Source organism: Mytilus trossulus, chromosome 1, assembly GCF_036588685.1.
Source record: "Mytilus trossulus isolate FHL-02 chromosome 1, PNRI_Mtr1.1.1.hap1, whole genome shotgun sequence".
NCBI classification, from domain to species: Eukaryota; Metazoa; Mollusca; class Bivalvia; order Mytilida; family Mytilidae; genus Mytilus; species Mytilus trossulus.
This window is the reverse complement of record NC_086373.1, coordinates 15,386,200-15,409,708: the sequence shown is the minus strand read 5'-3', so window position 1 is coordinate 15,409,708 and position 23,509 is coordinate 15,386,200. Positions and strand designations below refer to the sequence as shown.

General features: G+C 33.0%; 1 protein-coding gene across 1 annotated transcript in view; it reads right to left on the bottom strand.

Moving 5' to 3' along the window:
• Positions 1–3,703: 3,703 nt before the first annotated feature.
• The window catches only part of LOC134716350 (glutamate receptor ionotropic, NMDA 3A-like), a 34,542-nt gene continuing 14,736 nt past the window's right edge, over positions 3,704–23,509 (bottom strand). Inside the window, exons 2-9 of the mRNA XM_063579299.1 lie at positions 19,104–19,669; positions 15,808–16,837; positions 11,769–11,893; positions 9,781–9,934; positions 8,987–9,280; positions 7,298–7,417; positions 6,410–6,477; positions 3,704–4,644 (exon numbers count right to left, since the gene is read on the bottom strand). Coding sequence (XP_063435369.1) covers positions 3,795–4,644; positions 6,410–6,477; positions 7,298–7,417; positions 8,987–9,280; positions 9,781–9,934; positions 11,769–11,893; positions 15,808–16,837; positions 19,104–19,669 — 3,207 coding nt within the window. The 3' untranslated portion in view covers positions 3,704–3,794. The remainder of the gene's footprint in view (positions 4,645–6,409; positions 6,478–7,297; positions 7,418–8,986; positions 9,281–9,780; positions 9,935–11,768; positions 11,894–15,807; positions 16,838–19,103; positions 19,670–23,509) is intronic.

Below are 23,509 nucleotides of genomic sequence, written 5' to 3'. Positions count from 1 at the left end.
GAATACGGCTGAGAATTTGAGGTACGGGGATACATATTGGACATGTCAAATCTGATATGCTAATACCTAGTTGTTTGTATTGGTTTCTTGTGTGTTGTTTATTCACTATAAATAAAATTGAGAATGGAAATGGGGAATGTATCAAAGAGACAACAACCTGACCATAGAAAAAACAACAGCAGAAGGTCACCAACAGGTCTTCATTGTAACGAGAAATTTCCGCACCTGGAGGCGTCCTTCAGCTGGCCCCTTAACAAATATATACTAGTTTCCAAATTGTACACAAGAAACTAAAATTAAAAACATAATGTCCGTTTTCCATATTCATGGCAAGGGTTCAAGACGATAGGAGTTAAATAAGAAAAAAACAAACAATATCACGGATTATTATAAGAAAAATAAACCAATGCAAACACAAAGGAATTCAGCGATTTATGCCAAATAGTCAGCATTAGATAATACTATATGAGTTTGTGAAGTACAGAAACCATGGTTAATGAAGACTTACGTCACACCAACAGTTTTAACTTTATTAATATCGATTTTATCTCTCATTGTTTTAGGGACTGAAGTGAAGCGTAGACAAATAACACAAATCAGATAAGACAAAGTCGTTTTTTAATTAAACTGTAAAACACGTTATGGTGTTCTGTTAATAATGATGTTAACATGATTGTTCTAATTTTCCCATAGAAAAAAGATTTTTCTTAACTACAGGTTCAAGAAATACTATTAAATATGAAATACATGTATTCAACTGAAGTTATTCGAGAGTTTCCATTTAACCAATTCACATTATGTTTGTTCGAATTTTACCTTCGAATCATTCAATTAATGAATACATCCAATTTAAGATGAAACTATTTAGTGTTGTTTGATTGAATGTTCAAACGAACAATCACGTCGCAATAAGTGTACGGGGTCATGTTTTTCGAAGTTATGACACGGCCTGACTAAGGTTTCAAATACAGATCGAAGAAACTTTCATAAACATTTTTAAGAGCATTCCTACACCAGTTGCCTTAATCTTAAGTAAGCCGGGTTGGAGTTTATCACCAATACTTTACAGTGTAAACTTAACGATAAAATATCAAATGGTATTGGCATTCTCAAAAACATTTGTTTATTCAGATATACACAAACGAACACTTTTTGCTTCATTACACTTGTTAGGACAAGGCAAGTTAATTTAAAAGGAATCTTTAGACGTACGACTTTGGTCCACCTTTTGGACAGGTTGACATCATTGTTTTCCGAAAATAAAAAATGTCGACTGCAATTGACAAAATGATTGTCGCTCAAACGCTTAAGAAAATGCATCTCCTCTGCTACATAAATACCGTAGCCGTTTAGATATACCATGCAACTGTGGTGCACAGGGAATTGAGAAAGCAAATGTGGGGGAAATTAAAGAATTGGACTCCCATGACGTAATGAAGTCTTTTTTTGACATTTGTTGACTTATTAATCAGAAAATTTACTTCGACTGTAATGGTACATAAACTTTCACAAAAAAGAAACTATATATATACGATATAATGGGTTAATCGAAAAGCTATAAGATGTAAAAAAAATAAACAACACCTCCATTGTAAACCACAATGACAAATAGACAATTATATATATAGAAATATTTACATGGAAAACTAAACATTGGACAACATGAAACCAGCCAAAACCTTGCTCCGGACGTGTTAGCTGTTCTTGCTCAGCTAGTTGAACTATTTATGTTTCTTAGAAAGAAACAATTCACTTATAAGTCATATTTTGTCATGTAACAATCGTGATACAGGGAATGAGCTTGTAGAAAGAAGTGTAATATACCCGCATACATCTGTTACACAGATATTCCAATCGATCTACCAAATCAGGACTGCGATTGTAAAACGCTAAACTGTCAAAGAGATGACATTATCTTAAAGCACCCTGTGTTCAATAGCTTTCTTGTTAGCAGCATCCGTTATCAAGATGCATCTGATTCACACAGATGCTAAGGAATGTAGTTTCACATTGACTTTGAAACAATCTAAGTAATTGATAAAATTGAAATATAAAGTGTTATATAATTTGGAAAGAGATATCATAGATCATAAGAAAGTCTTTGACTGATTCCTGTTAAGCACATACATAAACGACGTTGTTACACTAGAGGCATTGCTTGTCGAAATGCACATGTGGTGCAGAAGTTTCAGTTATTGTGAGATGGCCGGTTGTTCGTGAAACCTATTGTTGCTCGCTTTAGATTCATAGCATATCGGTTTGTACAATTATATTTAATAACATTCTTTAAAGCACATTTGAAGAAGAGATTACAATGATTTCAGCTTTCCAATTGTGAACTTTCCTTTTCTAAGTAGCAACATTTCATGCAGCACCTGCATACGGGGTATATATATCCCAATTGATACGATATTCCCGTGCTTGCATTTCCTATCGTGATGTTTTTGATAGAGGGTTGCTGCTCACAAGGAAGCTATTAAACAAAGAGTTTCAAATTGTGAAGTTGAAATCATCCCTTCGTAAATTTTACGGACACCATCACGAGTTGGTTGACCGTTATGGAGTTATCGTTTCACAAATGATATCGGATATGTTCCTTACGTCGTAACTACAATCCCCTTCCCTTTCATGAATGTGACCTACCGAATTAGACTATTTACCGGATTTCATATCACATAAGCAACACGACGGGTGCCACATGTGGAGCACCTGAAATCACCCCTAGGTTTTTGTGGGGTTCGTGTTGTTTATTCTTTGGTTTTCTATGTTGTGTGATGTGAACTAGTGTTTGTCTGTTTGTCTTTTTCATTTTTAGCCATGGCGTTGTCAGTTTGTTTTAGATTTATGAGTTTGACTGTCCCTTTGGTATCTTTCGTCCCTCTTTGAAACTTCATTCACTAGTCATTGTTGTCAGCCATTTTTTTTTTGTCTCGACCAGGTTTAATTGATATTTGTCAGATTTTTTTTATATCATGTGAATGTGTATTAATTTCCTTTCAACATTGTGTCATTAAGATTGTATTGGTTATATTTAACAATTTGATATTCATGTTCAATTGATTTACATACTTATAGGAGCAAAACAAAAAAACGAGGATCTTAGATGTAAACTAAAGGCACATTATTTTTCGTTTAAATCCGTTCAAAAGAAATGTAATATTTACTTCATTCAAACAGGTATGTTACAAAATACATGTACATGTTTTGTGATAATTCATGCATATGATGTACGAATAGGGGCAACAGTAATTTTATCATGCAAAAGCACTAATTTATTAAAAATGCTACATTAATTGTAGCAAATGCAATAATCATTACTAAGGCAACAGACATAAAAAGTGATTTGAGAAATAATTTATGGGGGCTTGAATTTCAACTTTAAAATCAGTTTAAATTCAAGCAACCGTGTATTATTTCTCAAAGGATTTTCTACGGTAAATGTTTGATGTTCCCGTATAAATTTACATAAAAGACAGTAAACGAAGGAAGTAACAATGTTTGAACGATTAAATGATTTACAATAAGATTATCTCACTTTAAAATAAAACAATATGCGACTAAATATGTAAAATGCTTAAGGTTTTCCCATGATCATGTATCATTCTATAATAGTGATGTCATTGCAAGATTCAATATAGTGTTTGGGTAAAAATAAAATTGTCCCCATAATGTTTATAACCGATGCTAACTTTGTAAAACAGTATTTGTTTTATGATTTTTAAACAAACCAAAACACTATTTTATTAAAATAACAGATAACAATGTAGAAATGAAACAAAATCACTTTGACTCTATCACAGTTTCGTGCATAATAACTTTTTCTTTTTGGAGAGAGTTCTTGTCGGTTCCTCTGGATCGTCTGACTCAACTATAGCCAACAAACATTTCAAATGATTGTTTTGTGACTGAAGTTTATTAAGCTTAGTTTGTAGTTCTATTTCTGAACGTTTCCATAGAACCAACAAATCTTCCTTCGATAAAGCCTCTACTGCACATTCATCAAATACTGTTGTTGAATGGCGTTTAAATTGAGCTAGAGCGTGTCTACGTATTGTGGATTTAACACGATTATCTTTTAACTTAACCGATGAACTATAGTAACATTTTGATTTCGAAGATGAAGTAGGTTTGTTTGGTTGAGGTGCTGCCACGGGTAAAGTAGATGGTTCATTTTCTCGTTCTAATGTAACTTTTTCTTTTTTCCTGAACGTACTAAACTTTCTGTTGCGTTTTTTCTCGCTTTCGTGATTACGTCTTACAAGATGCGACGAATCGGAATGAGATAGCTGAAGTCGTTTTTTCTTTATCACGTCTAATTCAGCAGTTGCACTGACATATTCGCTGGATATTGAATGAAGTTTGTGATCCCATAAATGATTAACCTGTAAGTGTTTATCTAGGTTAGAGTCCGAACTGTTATGATGGATTGTAAAAACATTATTCTTTTCCTGAATATCCTCAGGTGAGCTTTCTTCCGTTGAATCATTGAAAAAAACATCATCAAACTCCTGAGATTCTATTGGAAACGTCATTCGGCCATTATTTATTTCCTCCTCTTCTGTAATATTATAGAGTTTACCGGAAGAAGAAGTGGAGAATATAGCACTATCCCCATTACATAATGAGCGATCTTCACTTGCAGACCTACAACAAGTAAAACAATGAATAACATCCGCCATTTAATATTGTTTCAAATGGAAAAACAATTTTTAAGATGCATGCGAAAACATTTCTTACAGAGTATCAAATAATGAATATTATAAAGTAATAAACTATTCTAAAATAAATGATGTGGAATCATATATTCAATCTAGAGATTCTAACATAAACAAATTAAATCAAAAGCAGCCATATAGATACAGGTAAAAAGATAAGACCATGTTTGTTGTCTCTTTGACACATATGAATGTCGAACGAATAATAAAATTGGTTTATACAAATAACCATCGAAATTGGGAGAGTCAGATGCTCTTGAAATGTTAGAAATATCATGTGCTTCCGACACTATAGTGTACAATATTATGTACAAGAATGGTCAATACAATTTTGTCGCACACAACATTTATTGAGGTAATCACTGGCCTGATCATAACAATCTGATAACACTCAACACAGCTGTGAACAATGGTTGCTACAATTAGTTCGTATTCGAAACGTTTGTGATTACCACTAGTCATTACAGTTGTGGTACATTCGATAATGTAGAGATAATCATTGAACTTATTGGTGTGGTTCGAATCGACACCATCTTTGCTAGCCATGGGTTACGATCCACTCCCTTCATCCCTACTCCTGGCGGAATGAGATAGACCTAAAGTAATGATTTATATTGGTCGAAGTTGGAATAATCAAAAGGCGCTTGTAACATGATCACATGTAGATGTGGAAAATGTAGGTAAACAATTACCACGAGCTGATTGTGCAAGAAGTCTAAATCCCCCAATACATTCGACGATATTTAGTGATAGTTTGAATGTATTTAACCAAATAATATAAGTTCCTGTGTATGTGTCTTGCAAAAATGTTTAAATGTCAACGTATATATTCGTTTTCTGCTTCAACAAGTTTGTAAACTCTAGGCGATACCTTGTGTTCACCTTCGCACTGGAGAAAGTTCAAGTGCTACAATTTGTCAGGAATAATGTATTTGAAATGGGCGACTTATTCAACCAAATGTTTGCGCAATACTGTTATCACAAATGTTGGCTTAATCTGCCAAGGATGGGGAGAAGGCGAGTGGATCATAACTCTTGGTTGACGACCTTGATTCGACACCGCCTGCTGTACTACGTGGTTAACAACCTATCAAATGTGATGAAGGTCAAAACCATGCAAGTTAATTTACCCTTGAGTTTTAAAACCTCATTCTACTCTTATACATGTTTCTCAACCACCTAATCCAAAAAAGTATCAAAGATTCTAATCTTAACATAGTACGCTTGATAGGCTTTTCGGGATCATAAAACTCATTTGTAGTATTCGATTGAATGTTCTTAAATGATCAGCACAAATACTGATGAGTTTCTCTTGGTTTTTGATTGTCACCCGGATTTTGTTTTCCCTCATTCGATTTATAACTTTTGAACAGCGGTATACTTCTGTCTCCTTTTTTACGATATGTTTTTTTTATAACTTATAACTTCATAACTTCATAATAAACCTGTGCATTATTTAAATAGAAATATTAATCCTTCGATCCGATGTAGTTTTTATATTGTGAATTGTGACATCCGTTATCAATGTTATCCAGCTCGACACTTAAACTGTTGATACTCAGATAGGATGGGGTTTGTAGGCACGAAATCAGATCGACATTCTTCCGTCAATGAGATATTTTTATTACTTTTCATCTGTCAATCATGAATCGTATGCAATGATTCAACAAATACTATCAATTAAAGTAACCTACCTTAACAAAATATCAGTCAGGTTCATAAATTTTAAACCTTTCCGGGGTGCTCTTTGAACTGCTTTTTGCTTTAAAAAAAAAATCAAAATGGACATGTCATATAATGTATTATGAATGTTATTTAACAGTTAAAACGGACTTTGTAAAATTTAAGTTTATATGAATACATAAATAAAACATATAAAGGTGCAATAACTTACAAATACCAAACTCCATCTCGTTACAAATAATTTCAATTTACTCGAATCCATAAATTTGCAGCAGAATAGTGTTCAGAAATGTTAAGAAATAAACCAACCTCCGAATGGTTAACCTCAAAATGTGTGAATGATAAATTTCCATTTTAAAAATATAAACGCGAGACGGTGCATCTTAGGGCTTAATTGGTGCCCTGTTCATTTGTTTCAAATAAAGAATTGTATACTATCTTTTAAATTACTTATCGCATGTTTTAAGCTCTAGACCAAATGCGTTTGATAAATATAAATATCTTAGCTGGGATGAACGAAGTTTTGGGAAAAGCAAGCCCGCTGAAAAATTCTCGAAATTGTTTTGTTTTTTAAAAGTATCTCAAACAAAAGCAACAGAACATTCACATGTCTCAAACTATTAATAAACATTTATAGATTTCCGATCTATCATTCTTAACCTATTTGTTCTGCAGTACTGAAACTAATATATTTTATATGTATCTAATACGAAAAACGCTGCGTATAGTGTTATTTATTTTGCTTGATGATATTTACAACTCATCAGACAGTATACATCAATGAAAGCTACCTCTAATTGGAAACTATCCATATAAGAGCTTCAAGACCATGGCATATTACCAATAACCCCTATGTCATGCCCACCCACACTTATCAAACATTAAAAATGGTAAATTACCTGCAATTCGTTTTTTTGGAACATTCTAGTAAACTGTCGATCTTTCATTATCATCATCATTTCACGGGCTGTTTGTTGAGGGGACACTAATGTTTCACTCATAACAGTTCGATATAACCTCTGAAAAAATACGATATAAGAATAGAAAAAAATATTATTGTACTCATTGTAGTACGATAATAGAGCTAACAATGCTATATAGTTATAGCCAAATATAAAAAAGAGGATATAGTATGATTGCCAATGAGACAACTATCCACAAAAGATCAAAATGACACAGTCTTCATTTTTTATATTGTGTTTTCTATTTTGTGTACTGCTGTTTGTCTTTTGTTTGTAGCTATGTCGTTGTCTGTATATTATCGACTTATGAATGTTCCTTGTTTGGTATCTTTCCTCTCTTTTAATGTTGTTGTTATCACATTATAATTTACAAGAAATTATCTCTGAAAAAGATAAATAAAGCCTTAAAAAAAGTTTTATTCATAGAAGTACGACATAAATGAATAAAGGGAAAAAGTAAAAAACAGTTATAATACTATACTCAACTGAACTACTTGTTAAAATGGCAAACATTTGCCATAGTTTTATTATTTATGTTAAAAACAGATTAAAAAAGATTACAAAACCGTCTGAGATTTGCTATAAAGTGTTGAAAAAATTATTCAATAGAACTTTACACCTTGAATATTTTTTGTTACAACATATGTTCTGTACTGCTATAGATTTCGATGCTTTTTACAACTACTAGATATTTTATCACTATATTCATGGGGCAGGGGTTACGACAGGCTTGCTGATTGATATGATCAAAATATAGTTCAAACACAATAATCAGGTTACTATCTAGTGTTGATTTAATTAGTTCAATTTCGTTTTAGATACTCATATCCTCTCAATGGCAGATTCACAGTCGCAAATATTAATCCTCAGATATCGAATATCGAATGTTCATTTCAGACTTCCGTGTATTTATATAAAATGTACATAGTAAATGATGTAAATTGGACATGATGTAATGATCACGATCCAAGATAACATTTTTTAAACAACTTTCAATTAATAAAAGAATGTGTGCCTCACTTTTTACAAATATATAAGTGAGGCATATTTGCCAAATTAAGATACCACAAGTTTTCCCTCATGCAAAGCCCTGATTCCTTTCAAGGATTTGGCTATACGTTTTGGACCTTTTGGATTATAGCTCTCCATCTTTTATATAAGCTTTGGATTTCAAATATTTTGGCCACGAGCATCACTGAAGAGACATGTATTGTCAAAATGCGCATCTGGTGGAAGAAAATTGGTACCGTTAATTTTATTACTACCACTGGGTTGATGCTCTGCTGGTGGACTATTAGTCCCCGAGGGTATCACCAGCCCAGTAGCCAGTACTTCGGTACTGGTATGAAAATACGGATTTGTTTGTGTTATTAAAATTTGCTGTTGCAAAATATTTGAAACTATTATAAATTAAGGAACGTATCTCCCTCATGCAAAGCTCTGATTCCTTTCAAGGATTTGGCTATACTTTTTAGACCTTTTGGATTATAGCTCTCCATCTTTTATAAAAAACTTTGGATTTCAAATATTTTTGCCACGAGCATCACTGAAGAGACATGTATTGTCGAAATGCGCATCTGGTGCAAGAAAATTGGTACCGTTAATTTTATTACAAATAAAATATACCTGATTGAAAAATTCAAGTGTTCGTCTAGATTTCCACCTACTGTCTGTCGCTTGTTTTCTGAGGTATGGAACCAAATACTTGAAAGCAGCATGTTCCCCGACTAACAGCAAAACCGAAAGACCTAAACCACACACGAGCATAATAAACAGGCCCCCAGTCTGCTGAAGATCATATGGATTGACACTGTCCGTGGACATTTGTTCTTTGCAGTCTCGGGCCGACACGAACTTCTTTGTAATTGTCACCAAATATCCATTTTCTACATAATCCAAAATAAGTGACGATAGTTTTTCCTGTATAAATAAGATATATTTTTTAAATCAAATGTTTTGTAGATGTTCGCCATTGTTCTTAATTGCATGCATTTTAATTCAATCTAGCTGTTGTATAAGCAAATAATGCATCGAAAGTAATGATAAAATGTTTTAAGCAGTCATGTTAAACGATAACATTTAAATTTCAAAGCAGCTTGCATAATTTGTTCAATGGGAAATATCTCAAAATAGCATAAAGCATGTTAACTTATCTAAATAATGTATCATAACATTGAGTAACTGTTGTTTTTTAACGCCCTGAGACGAATATTCATGCATATCATTGAAGGATTCGAAAATTTAGAATTCCGTTAACTGTAAATCAATTTCAATGTTTAAACAATTTTTTAACATCCTTTCAATAAGATTTTTATTATTTTATCAGAACATGCTGGGGTTCTTTCGAAAATTGAAAATTTTGGGTTCGTGACTGTTTCATAATTATTGTCTGTCTAAAAATTTACAAGATTATTTCCTACCTCAAGCCATATGGATTTAGATGGCAACCCAAAAGCATAGAAATTTTCACCGAACTCGCTACCAGAAAACTTGATGGTACATTTGGAATCAATCTCAGCTAATTTATATTGAAGGATTTGGGTATCATCAACATAAACATCATATATACCCTTTCTAAAAAATAAAAAAAATGTTTCGATGGTATAACATATCAATAGAACGTAGTTTATAAAATATCTGTGGAAAATGTTCTAGTAAAATGATGTCAGTAAAGATTTTTGTTATTTTTCTAATTTCTTTATATATGGACAGTTTGATGCTGTAAATTTAGTCCAATTATAGTATGAAATTACGTTGTAAGTAAAATAGCGTGTGTTTTCTTTTAATAATTTCGCAATGGTAACAGATCTTTTTTGTTTCTTTTGTTGATCAATTGATATTATATGTATTTTTTTAAACAAAATATTAAATTGTCGATATTATAAATTTAATTCTTTTGTTTCATACATGTATAATGAATGATATTTGTGTTTGTAAATCTCAATTGTGCAAACCGATGTGTATCTTCAATCTAGTTCCTTCCGTGAAATGCAGTTGACAATTTTCCGAATATGCTACATATTTTGTACAGAACGTAAAATTTTTTTTTGAAGATATTCTAATTCAACGAAAAAACAAGTAACCATACTTGTAGTCCTATTTTGTTTAAAAATTTTGGTATGATTTAAAATGACAAGATGTATAAATTAATATTCTAACATGACGTCCTTCAAACGCTTTGAGTACACACCCGTGATAAAATATGGATTTCAAATGTTTGGCTTTGAGCGTTCCTGATGAAGGTAAATCCAGAAAAGCGCTTCGGACGCAAGAAATTAATAATGTGTTGTTTTCCATATTGTAAGGGCTGTTCGATTGTTCTCCCACGTCATATGTCTTTTTTTATGAATGAGCTACTCGACGTCATAGAACAATGACGTCAGAATATACGCAATTTACGGGAAAATACACGCTTGTGAAGCGGAAAATCATCACAACAAGGAAACGTAAACAAATGATGCTAAAATAAGTTATATTAACCATTTTTGTATACATATGAGACATACAAGTACAATAATGATTAGATTCATCTAAAATAATTTAAATATGTAACTATAAATAGTTTAAGCATCATCATTTATTCAGTTTGCTCCGTTATTTTACGTTAATAGTGAATTTATTTATTGGAACGCCAAAAAATGCCATCACCTAGGGCGCTTCGATCCAAAATAATTGCCGCATTTGTCCTATTAGAATCGAAATAATTCATGGGGGCTTGAATATATCTAGATTTTACCACGGGTTGTCCCTTTATGCCGATATTTTACCCCTCGCTATCGCTCAGGGGAAAATATTTGTCATAAAGGGCCAACCCGTGGTAAAATCTAGATATATTCAAGCCCCCATGAATTATTTCGATTCTAATAGGACAAATGCGGCAATTATATATTCAAGCCACCATGAATAATTTCATAAGTAATTGCTTATACACAATTAAAGACTTTAAGCTAGGCATTTGTGTTCACCGATTATGAAGTCTAACTGTGAAAAGAGTTGTTTTAATGAAAACACACCAAAGGAGATTAACCCTTTGACTGCCATGACATTGGAACACGCTTTACCTTTGACTGCTAAGAATCGGCCCGACTTCGTACGTTATCAAACAGCGCCATGGTAACCCTTACAACAATTGATAACGTCACGCTATTGTGCATGGTACCTACATATGATTGCTCGTTTTGATGACACTACAGATACACAGTTGGTATGAATTTGATTCACATAAAATACCAGCCCGGCTCATGGTATCTTTTTTACGAATCAACATTATCTATACTGTCTCCTTTTTTCTTGCTTCACCATTTCCACTATCAGTATCATTTCTGGTTTCAATGCTATCAAATAATTAATATTTACCATACACACAAATGAAAGTTTTGACATCACACAGTATAATTGTTGTGTTTACCTCAGTCCTTGTAAACCCTCATCTAATCCACTCACAAAAATGGGCTTTGTCAATTTAGAATCTACTTTGTCTAAAAAATCAGCAGCAGCACTTGTTTCAATCATCGCTATTTTCTTTGACTCAAGCTGTAAGAATAATTAAAATCATATCTCACTGTATGCCAATGTATTTATTTTAATCTGTTAATTTTATTAGTTTTTTTTCGAACTATGTTTTTATTTTTTTCCGGGTTTTTTTGTGTTTATTTTTTTAATAATTTCCATCTGTAGTAAGTCAAACTCAATATACAATTGATTAAAAGAAATTGTCCTCCGTTTCGTTTGTACAAGGTTAATTACCACGCAAATATCATGTCTAAACTACTTCTTTCCCGTATGCCCATATGCCAAAAACGGCCTCAACTATGTCTTGTTCAGCATGCAAATATACCAAAACAGTCTCACCAATGACATTTATGTTTATAATTATATTACTTAATTTGTAAATTAATTGATTTACAAATGTTGTGCGTGTTAGATGACTTGTTTTATGCCCGCGTCACACTGTCCCGATTTTTATGCCGATGGCAACACGATTATAGAAATTTTCATAATCGGGACTGATCGTATTCATATCGGGCTATTCGTAGTGCCATCTTTAACCATCGTAGAACCATCAGCCACTTTTTCTAGCCGTCGGAGACAACTTCGGGAAGGGTTCTCAATTTTTAACATGTTAAAAAATCCCCGAAGGTGCGTCCGTTGTTGAGGGTTCGTATTGAGTTCGTATCACCATCCTCACCATCTTAATGTCACCGGGAATGCATCTTTGAACATCGTATTGCATTCGTGTTTTCATCGTTTCCATCGGGCAGTTTTGACATTACGATGTCTACACGAATGAAACACAAAGCTACCCGAAGGTCTTATGATGGCAACACGATTACGTGAATACTTCGTAATCCCGTCGTGTTGCCATCGAATAAAAGTACGAAGGCGACAAGATGGAACTACGACGGCAGCTAAATTTAAGTTAATTTTTGCGCTAAAATATATTTAAAGTGCCAAGCGCAATATGCACTGGTCAGTCAAATACGACAGTTAAGAAAGACGTTCACAAAACATGGAGTCCTATCATATGATTCTATGATATCAATAAAGGCGACAGCGTTGTTTCTTTTAATTCAAATGGAACAAGAAGACCAGCTATAACATGCTCAGGATTTACCTTTACAAGTCAAATATTATTTTTTGTCAATTTTTCATATCAAGTAACATAATGAAAATCATAAACGCGCCTCGTACACCAACACTGCAGGTACACGTATATAGGGAAACCAACTTTTTCTTCATTATACTTTTTTTATGTATCGTCTGAGTTGTTGTCACACGAATGTTTACCCCATAGCCATTTTGTTTTCTATATGTCATATTTTGCCGCATTTGTTGCTTTCTCCACATCCTTCCTTTTGTCTATATTACTATGATATTCTCCTGGAAAGAGCTCTTTTTGAATAAAAGGGATCAACGAACCCATTACCTTACCTTTAAGATAGATCAGTAAACATGGGCATAATGGGTGATTATTAAGACTAGTCTTCACATTTTACAGTTAAAAAAAGGCAATGCCGAGCGTGGCATCCCCTCGTATGTAACATATTGGGGACAAATATGGACACTATTTTTTTTTTAGAAATCAACCCAAACATTCAGTTACTGGAAATACCTTTAATACTGTCTTTAGAACCAGCAGGTAAAAAAATGAGCAACCAATTTCCTGTGTATTATGCTATTTCAAGAAAGAAAAAACAAGTCCATCTGCATGACCTTGACCTTTGGCCTTGAAGATAAAACAAATGTCAGATCATTTAATACAAGGAGGAACAATATATCAAATGGGGTTAAAATCTTTTGAAGCATATTGGTTTTAGAGTGTCCACAAGGGTGATATTGCCTTGTATTACAACTGCCACTGTGACCTTGACCTTTGAACTTTAAAGTCAATAGCGCTTATGATATCCTTAACGAGATACACCATACCAAGTTTTGAGCATTTTGGTTCTAGAGTGTTCATAGCAATTTTATCTACACGCAACCTACATATAGTAGGCGAGGGGATAATAAACTAAGTTTTATAAGAATTAGACAAAAAGATCGATTTCCCGCCATGCATGGCAAAATTGTACAGAAACGATATGTTGTCGAGATTCTGTTCGTATCATAAAAAAGTTCAAAACAAGTAGAACGCATTTTAGACATGGTATGGCCATCGCACCATCATCGTAATCCATCGCGTAGCCTACGTAATCCATGGTGTTGCCTTCGTGATCCACCTTGTAGGCTTCGGCTGAGATATGAAGCTTAAATACCCGTCTTCGGTTAACCTTCGTATGTCCATCTTTTGCTATCGTATATAATTTCGGCACCATCGTATAGACTTCGTTATTCATCGTACTTGCTTCGGTCACTTTTTGGTATTTTTAACGAGATCGGGACCAACTTCGTACGAACTTACAATTTTCGCATTCGGGTGTCCATCGTATATAAAAATCGGGACAGTGTGACGCGGGCATTACAATATACAACGTACGATGTAAATTTAGCTATGCATACTATGTGTTTCTGACATCACCTGTGTAATGGATGTAAATGACAAAAATTTATAGTTGTACAGATTTATTTTTACTTTTAATTTTAGTTCATTAATGTTTTTGGTTAAGTATGGAGTCCATTTTCACTAAAAGAGGGACGATAGATACCAGAGGGTCAGTCAAACTCATAAATCGAAAATAAGCTGAAAACGCCATGGCTAAAACGAAAAAGATAAACAGACAAATAATAGTACACATGACACAACATAGAAAATTAAAGACTAAGCAACACGAACCTCGACAAAAACTGGGAATGATATCAGGTGCTCCAGAAGGATAAGAAGATCATGTGGCACCCGTCGTGTTGCTCATGTTATTACAAACCCGGTAAATAGTATAATTCGGTAGGTCATATTCATAAAAGGGAAGGGGATTGTGGTTACGATATAAGGAATATATCCAATATCATATGTGAAACGGTTATTCCATAACGGTCAACCAACTCGTGATGGCGTCCGTAAAATTTACGAAGGGATGATTTTAACTTCATCATTCGGAACTCTTGGTTTAATAGCTTCCTTGTTAGCACCAACCCTCTATCAAGAATATCATGATAGGAAATACAAGCTAGGGAATATCATTTGGGAGATATATACACCTTATACAGGTGCTGCTGGGATGTTGCTACTAAGAAATGGAAAGTTCCCAATTGGAAAGCTAAAATCATCTCTTTTGTCGTAAAGTTTTGTTTTCAACCGACTCTAGTTGTAAATTTGTTGATGTGAGTCAAGATATATGTTTTACCCATGTTTTAAATATTTAGTGAGAAAACATCATTTATATAGCGGAAAGTAAGGTTAAAGGAAATTGCTAACTTATTATCTTTCTTCCTAAGAAGTTGCTGTATGAACTAAACTAGTACACTTTTTATTTTAATGGCCAGCTGATGCCCACCTCCTGGTGCTGGATTTTCTCGCTGCTCTAAAGACCCGCTTGGGGCCTTCGAATGTTAACTGCTCTTTGGTTGCAGAATTTTTCGTCTATGTCATTTTAAGCCAAAATATTTAGTAGAAGGATTTTATTTTACGATGCTGCATTAGGATGGAGATAACTGTATTATATTTGTCGCTAGATAACTCAGTTGGCGACAGTCAAATCAACATTTTACGAAAGCCAAGCTTAAAATACAATACAGTTATCTCCTAAATAGAGATCAAAGAGGGGCGAAAGATACCAGAGGGAAAGTCAAACTCGTAAATCGAAAATAAAATGACAACGCCATGGCTTTAAATGAAAAATATAAACAGACAAACAATAGTACACATGCCACAACATAGAAAATAACTGGTTGTTAGCACTTGCAATTTGGAAAAATTACCATACACTTACACTAGAGATAACTTGCTTTTAACCATTTCAGGAGAGAGAATTGACAGTTAACACCAGAAAGAACTGGCTTTTCACACTTACTTGATTATCCTGGATACCAATAATGTCTTGAGTTTCATTCACAATACCGGCAAGATAAGCAGCAAGGTTGGCTGTATAACTGGCAACTATAAATATAGCCATCGCAGCCCATACATTCTGTAAAACTTTACTTGGCCAACCTTTTGGTGTTTTTGTAGAAACGGTATGACCAAACCACAAAGAAAATACCATTGTTAGTCCGGACCCTAAAGTATAATTTTTGGCACGTTTCCTGGCCCATGGGTTTAAGCCAAAAGGACTATTCCATTCTAGTAATGATGTAGCTATACCAGTACCTATAGCACTAAGAATTACGAGTAACCACACATTGTCGTCAAAAGGCTTCAAAAATGCGACAATTGATGGATTAGTTATTTCTTTTTTCATAACTAATGAATAACCTGAGTAGTGAAAAGGTTCTGTAAATGATATTAATTTTGATCTTGCTGATGTAATGCTGAAGGCTCCAACTATCATATCTGCAACACCGGAGAGAATATCACCTACCATTCCGTTCATAGTATCGTTGATAAGATTGCCATAATTTGTGTCATTTTCAAAATAAATTGCATAATCAAATTTGAGATCTTTCGATAGTACATCTAAAAGTTCAATAGCAATTCCACTACAACAATATATAGAATCTGAATAATTTGTAAAACAATTATCAATAAAGGCACCTTTGGCAATCGGCTCGGTCTGTGAAACTAAACAACATGGTTTTGATGTAAAACAACTATCAACTCCATCAACTGGACCGTGTATGAATACAAATGGTTCTGCAGGTCTAGTAACTACCCTGTGTCTTGGACTGATATTTTTTACAGGCCCAAATATGGTATGACCGGGCCAGTAAATGGTATTTAAGGTAAAGATATCACTTCCAACGTGTCCTACATCCTTCCATTTAGTGATGTTATTTTTAACTTCTTTGTTTCGTACTACATACGAATAATTGGTTCGACGTCCCTCTTCGTCAAATGAAAGACCTTTGTTTGAGGAATCATTATGTCGTTTAGATGTTACATAGCTGAAACATAAAAATAATTATACAGCTTTTTTTAAATGACTTTTGATGAAAATATTCAAAGTCAGTTCAACATAAGTTTAAAAAATTTAGCGAACGTCTTTGTAATTTTTAAAATATGTCTTTATACGGATTTTGTATCCTAAAACCTCTTCAACTTCGAACTTTATCAAGCCTATTTTAAAAACTTTACTAATTCTTTCATTACTAATGAGTCTTTTGTAGACTAAACGCGAGTCTGGCTTACACTTTTATAAGTTCGGTATCTTCGATGTGTTTTTGTTCTTACATACTCGCATAGGAATTAATCATAGTTCATTGCGTGGACCGACGCTGTGTTCTAGCTTTCATATTATCCAGCGTCAAATTAATGATGGTAACATATATCTATTCGTAAATATTAACGATGTTTCAATTACAACAAGAGTATCTAAAATATTTTTAATCTTGATTTTTCCTCTTCATATAATAAAGCTTTTGTGTTTTAATATGTTGTTGGGTCGGTTTGACAATTTAACCCACAAGATAACATGTGCTTTATTTGTCAATGTATTTTTATTAATATCTATACCCATGATATTTAAATATGCATCTGTTATGAGATTTTAGTTATTAAATGACAAAGGTGTGATAGTAATCTGGATATTAAATCGATTTTAAGTATTCAATATTGGTTCCAATAAAACTAGATCTGATTGAAGTCTACAATAGAGTAATCCCAAGACATAAGAATACCATTATTAATAAATCGGTCTTGCAATTTGACCATTAGAGCCTTTCATTATCACTGAATAATTCAGGCAGTGACAAACCCCCAACAACGCTTGATGTAGCAATAAAGACGCTAAATCAAACTTTCAAATTAGCATTGATAGTGTATTCACGCTCTAGTTTAGGTTCAAAGCGTTTTAAAACTATCCCATGGGCTATAATTGAGTACTAATACTTTGTAAATCAAATGATATCAAAATCACATCTATGTCATACAGAAATTATTAAACAAACTAAAGATTACTCTCTTTAAGTGCAATTAATAGGAGTTTTAGAACATTAACCTTCATGTTTATTTCTATGAAAACGTTAAGCACTGTGGCGTAAATGGCATCCGGTGGGTGCTTGGTTTATTTGACGCAATAAATGTTCAATAACAGTATTATAATTTCCAATGCTTGACTTTTAAAATGTATCAATCTGATGAGATAAGCCCTATTGAATTGATTTTTATAGTTTGTTCTTAAGTTATGCTGATACACCGCTGTTCCAATTAAGTGAAGGGTTGGGCTCTTTTTTTTTTGTTTCTAGTAGGATTTAAAAGTACAAGTTGTAGATTTCAACCATGTGAGTAAAACACACACAAGGGAATGGCCATACAACTTTATTATGTTTTTCATTGCTTTCTTTTATTCATAAAATTGGAACAATGATAAACAATAAATAGAATTGAGAAATGGAGAATGTGTCAAAGAGACAACAATCCTACCAAAGAGCAGAAAACAGCCCAAGACCACCAGTTAAGGGTCTACAGTGAGAAAATCTTGCACTCGGAGGCGTGCTTCAGCTGTCCCCTAAACATAAATATGTACTAGTTCAGTGATAATGGACTTCATACTAACTTAACTCAGAAATATATAAAAGAAACTAAATTCAAATTCATACAAGACTAACAAAGGCCAGAGGCGCCTGACTTGTAACAGGTGCAATATGTTGTTAAACATGTTTTTGAATTATCAGCTTTCCCCTTATACCTCTAGCCAATGTAGAAAAAAAACAAACACATATCAACTCAGTTTAAAAGAAGTTCGAGTATATAATTAAGTATTGTTGTAGTCAGAATAAAGCAGTTTAAAAAAGCAAAATGGAAACCCTTTTGGTATGATTTATACATCAAGGTCATTTCTATTACTATACTTACCTTCAAACATGTTGGCGTCATATCTTGACATCCTACTCAGTTTTGATAATATATTATTACTATCACCCAAAACAACAAATAGTAAAAATATGCTTAGATTTTTATGATAAAACAATGATCTGCGTTACAGACAATTGAAAAACAAGAATTTCGATTTTGTCTGCGAATGTAGATATCAATCACGCCAGAAAGAAATATAACAACATTTGTGGTGTAAAGTATGATCTATTTTTGTGTCACCTTGCTTTTTCTTGGGATTTGATTGCATAATGATAGTTGTGGTATTTTGATTCCCTTTGTCACCGTGAAACGCAATAAAGATAAAAGATTGCAAAAGATTAGAAATTAAACAATTACCTGATAACCTGGTCACGGAACACAGAATTATTGTATATAGCTGTTGTATCTCCAAGTGAGTTAATTTCTTCGACAAAATTAGAAATAGAAATAAGAGATTTATCAATCAATGATTCCAATCCATCCATTTCTTGGCTTTGTAATGCCAGTAAACCGGAAGGGTAAAACTTTTCGTCGATGTCAGACGCCGGCATTGACATGTCAGATAAAATCCAAGCGTAACCTGGTTCAAAGTAACCTTGTTGCTGACACAACTGGAACAGTGTTTTGATGTCCGTGTTTTTAATATGAGCAATAATGAGTCTGTATCCATGTTCTCTTATTTGTGTGAGTTTGAGAGATAACGTTGAGATGTCTTCTTCATCCCGAAAAATTATAATTTGAGTATTGTTGAATTCGTAATTCCCGGTTTTAGTGACAAAACCCTCCAGAAACTGGTCGTTAAGATGTCGATAGTCTATGATAAAACATGTCTTTGGTAAGTAATGAGATTCTACTACAGCTGCCGTCGCCTGACCTAAATTCCACCGGTTTCCATTCAATGCTACCACATTAGATGGATATATCTGAAAATATTAAATATAACCCATAAAGATTTTAAAACGGACATTAAACTTGTATACACAGTTTTAATATTAAATATAACATATAAATTTTTTAAAACGGACATTAAACTTGTATACACAGTTTTAATATTAAATATAACATATAAAAAATTTAAAACGGACATTAAACTTGTATACACAGTTTTAATATTAAATATAACATATAAAGATATTAAAACGGACATTAAACTTGTATATGACTAAAAATCGTCTCCAATTTGTCAATTGTTTCATTGCTGGCAAACACGGTTCGTAACTCTTATAGTTGATGTGTTCCCCTAAGCTTTGGTTTGTTAACTGGATTAATTTTTGCTTTATCGATTTATGACTATAGAACAGCGGATACTACTTTATATGTCTATTACTACTTTTGATCATCTTCCTTTTTCAATCAGAAATTTGCTATTCAGTCGTTCGAATTCGAAAGAAAAAGTTGTCCGAAATATTTATATAATCCTCGAATTCCCAGTCTTTAAACATGCTATTTCCATACTATAAGTAGTTGTATAATCCCCACATATTTATCAAATATGCCACATAATATGTCACTTTTATTATAGTTTTTTTGTCCGTGTTCATCCTCAACCTTTATATATGTTGTGTAGTATCAGCAAATACAACTTATATTCAAATATTAAGAATACCACGAAAGGGGTCCATTGAAGACAAAAACAAAAAATATCTTAAAAGTGACATAGTATGGCATATTTTATAGATATGTGGGGATAATATATCTACTTATAGTATTTAACAACTTGTTTCACCCTTGTGCATAAGATGAATAGCGCTATATTTTTTTTAATTTGAATGTAACATGTCATTGCTATGGCAATATGATGAATATAAAGTAGAGAGTAAAGGGAGCATATATCAATAACTTGGTAGTAATGTTTGGAACTTGCACACTATTCAGTATAGGGGGATGATTGAGATCTCAAAAAACATGTTTAACCCCTCCGCAATGTTGTGCCTGTTCCAATTCAGGAGCCACTGTTAGTCTTGTATGATTTTAAATTTTAGTTTCGAGTGTATAATTCAGAGTTTAGTATGACGTCCATTATCACTGAACTAGTATAAATATTTTTAGGGGCCAGCTGAAGGACGCATTCGGGTGCAGGAGATTCTCGCTGCATTCAAGACCTATTGGTGGCCTTTCGCTGTTGTCTTCTCTATGTTCGGGTTGTTGTCTCTTTGATACATTCCGCATTTCCATTCTCAATTGTATTAGGTGTTACAAAAGTGACAAAAATGTTTCATCAGATGAATCTAAAATTTGAGGACAAAATTTGACCAAATCCATCTATATAAAATAAGTTTGCATTTGAATAAAAACAGTTTAGCATAAAACTAGTAGTATATTTGTACGTAAATCAACCACATATGTTTTTTCTGTATATATTATTTTATTATCATTGATTACTTCTATTCGACAAAATGTGTCACAGATGTTTGAAACAGTTGTAAACAATGATAATAAATTTACTCACACGATCACAACTATTGCACAAGACCACACGCGATGCTGTCATACAGTAAAAAATTTGTAAAATTAAAACAAAAATAATGTTCATAGTGTGAAATCCATTCATGGTAACTCCTGCTTCTGTGGATACATTTCTATGAAAATTTAAATAGATGTCGACCAATAAAACATTAGTTTGAAAATATATTGTTTGTCAACAACATTTGATATGTGTTGGACATGATACCCCGGTAATATATCTATACAATTTATGCTTTCAAGCCATGAAAACAAGCGTTTGGTATGGATAAACAAGTAAATTTTTAAATAATTTATTTTTGATTTTTAAATGCAAAGCTAACAAAACTCCGGAAACTGTAACGTATGCCATCGTAAATGAACATCAATATTAAACATCATTTTAACAGTATATTAACCAGATTCGTTTCCATAAACAAGTCAATAAGTAATTCCTCTACACTAGGAATGGTAAAACAATAGCAATGTTTATATTTAAAAAAAAACCTGTTGCAACTACATGGTCCATTGACGCTTTCTGCCTACAATCAAGTATATTTGAAACGGAAATAATTTCATAAAACCTTCTATTGGTCCAAAAATCGGTGAAATTTGTACGCGAAAGAAAGCTTGGGTGTGGGACTTCAGTGGAAACAATGTGGTAATAACAAAATTGACGTGATGGATTTATAAGATGTACTTTTTATGTATAAATACATGAAGATGCTCGGTAAAATACATTAAGACAGTAGTATGATGACACCAAGGGACCAAGTGACACCTATGTATAGGGTATATCAAAATTGTACAATAGACCTTCGATATCGTTATTTGGAAATCTGCACAGCCTGACCCGAGAATCTGCGTCTTTTAAATATAAAAATCAGTGCACTGATTATGCCCTTAATGGGTCCTTTATTGGTATATCTTTTCCTTATCTAATATAACTACAAATAAACTGTTTATAAAGCATTTTTGACCACAAAAATATTTCACCTTAGATATACATGTATTTTGAAAAATCTTTCTGACTTTTGTTTGGTCCTTAATGGTCTTCAATTTCGTAGTCAATTTAAACTGTGCAACTTTTTTATATTCGCGTGTCATTGATATGTTTTTAGGCGATACGCGCGTCTGAAGTTCGAAATTTAATCCTAGTATCTATGATAAATTATTATACGCACTTTAATCAAAGTTTTAAAGAAAAAAAAATATCCTTTGATTTTGCCATTTAGTTAGGGACTTTCCGTTTTGAATTTTCCTCGGAGTTCAGTATTTTTGTGCTTTTACTTTTTTCCATCATTATTTTGTTTTTGACTTCATGACCTTGCTGTATATGGTGTTGATAAAAATCCGCAGTACCAGTTGTTTACGTTATATGCTAATAATTACATACAGATTGTCTCTGTGGTATACTTCTGTACTTTTTCACTTAAATAAGTATATTTACATATGCGAGAAATGACTTGAAATATTACGTTTGATAGAGAACAGTTGGAAAATTGACATATATGTGGAATTATATTGATACGATTGATATTTATACTGACATTATTTTAGCGTTCATATTTAATACAGATTTATTGTATCGATATTATCATGCAATGTTTTTTTTATATTAGAAATGACTTATAAACGAATGATAGCTTTAAGTTCTCTTTAGAAGGCAGCTTTGATTGTACAAATGAGGAAATTAAATGTTTTTCTGATAATTAATTGAGTGAAACCTTTCATGGAACGAATTAATTAAAATGGGGCATAAAAATAGGGCATGACCGATATTTTTAGCGTACGACGTCGACGGTATGATGTCTCGTTGTACACTACCACAGTCCCTCTGACATGTGTTTACTTCTCAATTAGCCAGTTATAAATTTGGGAAGAAGGACGTTTCCGCGGCTGTTTTACCTGTACCACGAGAGGGCATTTGCTTTGCAAACACTAAGGATATTTGTGCTTTAATATTAAAATTGATTGGACAGTTGCCCCTTTTATCTATGATAGCTTACCATTAGTGATATTTTACCAAGGATTTATACAGTAAGATTTCTTACTTTAAAAATCTTTGATTAAACCCATTGCGATTGTTACGTAATTTGAAAAGATATTTCATGTTTCCTGATACTTTTTTTTATAAATCTTTAATTTTCGGTTGTCTTGAAAATGAGCACAACATTGCACCTTCTTATATAGTTATCAAAGGTACCAGTATTATAATTAAGTACGCTAAACGCGCGTTTCGTCTACATAAGACTCATCACTGACGCTCATATCAAGATATTTATAAAGCCAAACAAGTACAAAGTTGAAGAGCCCTAAGG